Source organism: Arachis duranensis, chromosome 5, assembly GCF_000817695.3.
Source record: "Arachis duranensis cultivar V14167 chromosome 5, aradu.V14167.gnm2.J7QH, whole genome shotgun sequence".
Lineage (NCBI taxonomy): Eukaryota > Viridiplantae > Streptophyta > Magnoliopsida > Fabales > Fabaceae > Arachis > Arachis duranensis.
The window spans coordinates 40,023,862-40,028,718 of NC_029776.3; the positions used below are offsets into that span (position 1 = coordinate 40,023,862).

The 4,857-nt window shown below is 30.8% G+C and overlaps 1 protein-coding gene across 2 annotated transcripts; it reads right to left on the reverse strand.

The window, feature by feature from the left end:
• Window positions 1-1,701: 1,701 nt before the first annotated feature.
• Window positions 1,702-4,166, reverse strand: LOC107489217 (homeobox-leucine zipper protein ATHB-13). Of its 2 annotated transcripts, none has more exons than XM_016109981.3 (3): window positions 3,436-4,166; window positions 2,803-3,197; window positions 1,702-2,288 (listed from the first exon to the last, which is right to left on the reverse strand). In XM_016109981.3, the coding sequence occupies exons 1-3, from the start codon at window positions 3,560-3,562 to the stop codon at window positions 1,893-1,895; spliced, it is 918 nt and encodes a 305-aa protein (XP_015965467.1). In that variant the 5' UTR covers window positions 3,563-4,166; the 3' UTR covers window positions 1,702-1,892. The 2 variants fall into 2 exon arrangements, with proteins under 2 accessions (XP_015965467.1, XP_015965466.1); XM_016109980.3 differs by having other exon boundaries at window positions 1,702-2,309.
• Between the last annotated feature and the right edge of the window lie 691 nt (window positions 4,167-4,857).

The window sequence follows — 4,857 nt, forward strand, 5'->3', positions numbered from 1 at the left end:
AGATGCTAAAGAGTAGCGGGATGACAATGATCACGAGTGGAATGACTTATCTTTTATCAAATGCTATGAAAAGGTGAAGCTTGTGATTGAGTACTCTTCTGATCAGTGTCCAAAATTAAGTACGAACAGAGATTTTGGATATGCCCCACAAATTAATATATTTAAACTCATAATAAATATATGGCTTACAACATTGGTGTTTATTAATTATATGTGAATTTTTTTAATTACACTAATATTCTTATAAAGTTAAGTGATTGCAAATAATGTATTTTTATTTATCAAATTTACAATGTTCTCACTTTTAGAAAAGTTAATTCTATCCTTAGTTTGTACAAAATAATAAAATTATTATTTTAAAAATTTCAAAAATATTTAATATTATATAATTTAAAGCTAAAATAAAATAATAGCATATGACATGTAATCCAAAAAATTAAGTATAACTAATTTATTTATATTCTTTCACGTAATTATAAAGATCGACTATATATATACCAATCACCAAAAAGCTAGTGAACGACCATACACACCCCCCGGTCAACGTAAGATATGTATCATTTTTGTGATGTTTAGGGTATTTAATATTATATTTATATAAAATTGATATTTGAAAATTATTCGATGATTTAAGAGAATTTGATTAAATTATTATTTAATAATTTTTAGTTATTAATTTTATATGAAGACTTTTATTTAAATATAAAATTTATGTCAACGAACTATAGTTCAAATAACATAATCTTTTCATTTTTATTTATAAGTTTCTATCACTTCTAACTTTAAAAATAAAAATATAAAATTTATATTAACAGTGCATTAAAATTATTTTTTTATTTTAATTGTATTTTTAATATTATTTAAGTATATTTGATTCATGCTAATCGACCAATAATTTATCAATAAAATTACTAATTTAGTGCTATAACCAGATCCCATTTTGATAACTATACAAGAAGAAAATCAACAACGTCTCATTCACGAGAATGACCATTTCCAACTCTGTTTGTTGTCTTCCACCCTTCCATCTATTTGTCATCTTTCTCTCTTGAAATGTGTGTTTGATTCCCTCTTTATTTTTTCATTTAATTTATGTATAGTTTTGTCAAGGTCGAATTGGATTTTGCTCACCGCTGTTACACAGAACATGAAATGAAATCAGCAATGAATCATTGGAGTGTCTTTATTTCTTCGTAGCACTGCCAAACACTTTTCCTCAACAGCACCAAAAAGGTATGATTCCAAAGCAAGCAAAAAATAATTGGATTATAGAATATTTGAAAAACTTGTAAGAAACCAAGAGAATCCACTTTATTTATAATAAATTTAAGTAAAATGATAATAATGGGCCATGGCTAGTATCAGCAAAGCATGGTGGCACTTGCAAGTTTAATTAATATTTTCATACGAGTCATACCCCATTGATAATTCAACCATAGAATTATTTCATTCAAAATCTTCTAGAGCTAGAATACTACTTATGCTAACCAATCCTATAATTTATTGTTCTATATAAAATGTCTACTTTCATATACCCTATTTTATATATCAAGTTTCCAAAATAATCACCTCTAAATCAAAAAATACTAAATCACTTGGTAGTATAAAATATATATTAAAAATAAATTAAATAATATATATTTCATAAAAAAAAAAGGTGAAAAACTACATTCCCAAATCCTTCAAAAAATAAAAGAAAAAGAAAAAATATATCCCACATCGGATCCCAGTTTCAAATTACCGTTGCGGCAGAACAGTGGCGCTGCAATTCAGAAATTATGAGGAACAAAAAACGTACACTTTTAACAATCGCAATTGTGGCTGCACTTGCACGCACTATACCGCAATTTAAAACCGTAGCACGTGACATTGCACGTGACTAACAATATCAATCAATTGAAATGTTGCTGCTCCAACCATGGCCAGAACCCAGACTGATCATCCATGGCAACAAACATGCTGCTCAAACTCTCTTCTTTAGCCACCACATGATTATTATTATTATTATTCTGTTGATGACACTGATGAAGATGAATCTCGGGCCTCGAAACCTGAAAAAGCTGATGTGGCGGCCTAGTGGAGGATGATGAAGATGGAAAGAATGGTTTTGATGATAGAGGACTATCAACAATGGTGGTTGTTGTTGTTGTTGTTGTTGTTGGTGTTCTTGTCGAAATATCAAACTTGATCTCTGAACTGTTCTCGCTTCTGTTGCTGCATGATCCTTCTGTGTCTTTGTTCAGGTTTATTGACTCTGTTGTTGCTTCTCTATTTTTCAGTGCCAATATCTGCACCCATCGCTCGCACCACTTATATATATTATTAGACAATTGTTTTTGGGTCGTAAAAAAGAGAAAAAGGTCTGGACCACAAATCCTTAATAAAAAAACACTACTTTTAGTGCCTTGGTTTTAAATTGCGATTAAATTTGTATAGAATATGGTAACATGAAAGCAAGGTGAAGAGGAACATTTCATACATGCAACTGAGTGCTGAAAAGGATCTTGACGAAGTTGCTGTATATGATAGAAAAAATGGGAAAGAAAAACCAGCTTTTCAGAAAAAGTTATTACTTGAAGAAGCTTGGCAGAAAAATCCAAGAATAAATTAAATATGTAAAATATAAGATCCTAAAAGGATTTAAATCATAATATAAAAAATTTAAAAAATTAAATCGAGATTATGGCCATAGGAGAGTGAAAGAAAGGATCTGAATATATTATATACTATATAAAAGTTGAAAAAAAAAAAAAGCATATATAGTTAGAATTTGTTTTGTTAGAAACAAAAGGAACTACGAACCTGAGCTTGAAGTTTTTGGTTCTGGGCGTGAAGTGCATCATTGTCTGATTTGACGGCTTCGAATTGACGCTTGAGTTGATCGTAGTCTCTCTCTAACTGCTTAATCTTCCACCTTGCTCTTCGATTCTGAAACCAGATTGCAATTTGCCTTGGTTGCAAGCCAAGGGACCTTGCAAGCTGCATTTTTCTCTCAGGTTCAAGCTTGTTCCCTAACTCAAAGCTCTTCTCAAGTGCCTTCACTTGCTCCATGTTCAGCCTCCTCTTCTTCTCCCCTATCTGTGATCCATCATCTGATAATTCTTCATCCCCATTGTTGTTACCTTCTTCTACTCCTCCAAGATCAATCCCCGAGAATGACATGGATCTTTTCCCTAGAAATGTTGCTGCTCCCCCTCCTGCATATCATTATTCCAAACAACAACACTTTTCAGTCTTAGTGATATATTGTTTAGGCAACAGCGGTTTTAAATCAACTTTGCTATGTGTAAACCAAAAATCAGTTGTAAATATATACTGAAAATAAATTAAATAATATATATATTTATGCACAAATATATAGATACTGATTTTCATTGGAGCAGCAACTGCAACTGCAATTCAAAACATTGGAATATATATGAATTCTTATTATACCATGATAATCATGGGGTGAGCATGTTGGTAGGATTGAATTGAGGGAAGGTGGATGATGTTGTTGGTGGTGGTGATCATCATGGTGGTGAGGGGTTTGTAGCATGAAATTTGCTGGTAAGAAAGCCATATCTCCTTTGAATGATGATGATGTTGATGTTGCAATCGCCACTTTGGATGAATATTATATATAAGACGAAGAATAAGAACAAGATTGCATATATATGCTCAATTTTGAACCAAGCTATTGTTAAAGAAGCAACGAAAATCAAAGGACTAAAGTTTACTGCAAAAATTCTTTGAATTGGAGCTGAATGATGATAGCTTATAGATGTATGTATGTGTGTGTGAGAGAGAGAAAGAGAGAGAAGAAGAAGAAGAAGGAGGTGGAAAGTGTTTGAATCTATAGTTTCTACACATCAACTTCCATATATATCACTCTTTTTTTTTTCCTTAATATATATGAGATATTAATAGGTGTAAAATAAATATAGAAATAAATAAAATTCACCTGAATTATTATTCATGTACATAAAAAGCATAACCAATTAGTCAAGGATTTGTTGGAAAATAAGATGAAAGTTATTAGAAAGAATAAAGGAGAGTATGGAAAAAAAATAAAAAAGGGAATTGTGATTAGAAAGTAAGAGAAGGAAAAGCTTTGCTTGCTTCTGTGCCTCAACTTGTCCAATATTCCAATGAAGTGCTTGCATGTGTAATCTCATGACTAGTAATAATTATTATAATTATTTTCCTAATGATAAACTAGTTTCTCACTTGGGAGACAAGTAGAGAGTGCTTTTTTTCTTCTTTCTATTTTCTTTGCAAAAGACAGTTGTCTTTATAAATTATAATGAGTGATGTATTATTGGAACTTCAGCAAGTCACTTTTGATTCCTTTGTTAAGGGCCAGCGGGGGAAAAAAATACGAAGATTCAAAGATTTTTAGATATGTTTATGGGCTTTTTTTTAATTATTATTTTAATTTTTAATAATATAATGTGAAGTGGGTGACTTTGGAGGTAATGATTCTTGATGATGATTTGTTAATAAAAAGTGTAAGCAAGAGTGATTTTTGATGGGGCAAAGTTCTTGGTGAGAAGAGAAAGTTAGGCATAATAGGGGATCCTTTTTAGGGAAAAAAATTAACATGTTGAGGGTGATATTTGTATTTCTATGTTGTGTTCATTTTTGTGAAGGGTGCATGAGATTACTTAACAAAAGGGAGAAATGAGTTGGCTATAACTTGTAGTCCAACTTGAACAATTGTGTTTTTTCTTGGGGAAAGGAGAGAGAAAAGAGGGGAAAATATGTGTATTGTCAATTTGTCATAGAGTATCAACTTAAAAAAATGAATATATATTTTAATTAGTTTATTTAATGTAAAGAATTTTGTTAACTGCTCCCTCCCTCAAATATTTTTTC

Bases quoted from the DNA above. Each gene is read 5' to 3' on its own strand.
- LOC107489217 (XM_016109980.3), bottom strand. From the start codon at position 3,562: ATGGCTTTCTTACCAGCAAATTTCATGCTACAAACCCCTCACCACCAT. The intron at 3,198-3,435 runs GTATAATAAGAA...AATGATATGCAG, and splicing joins CTCACCCCATGATTATCATG to GAGGGGGAGCAGCAACATTT. The intron at 2,310-2,802 runs GTTCGTAGTTCC...AATATATATAAG, and splicing joins ACCAAAAACTTCAAGCTCAG to TGGTGCGAGCGATGGGTGCA.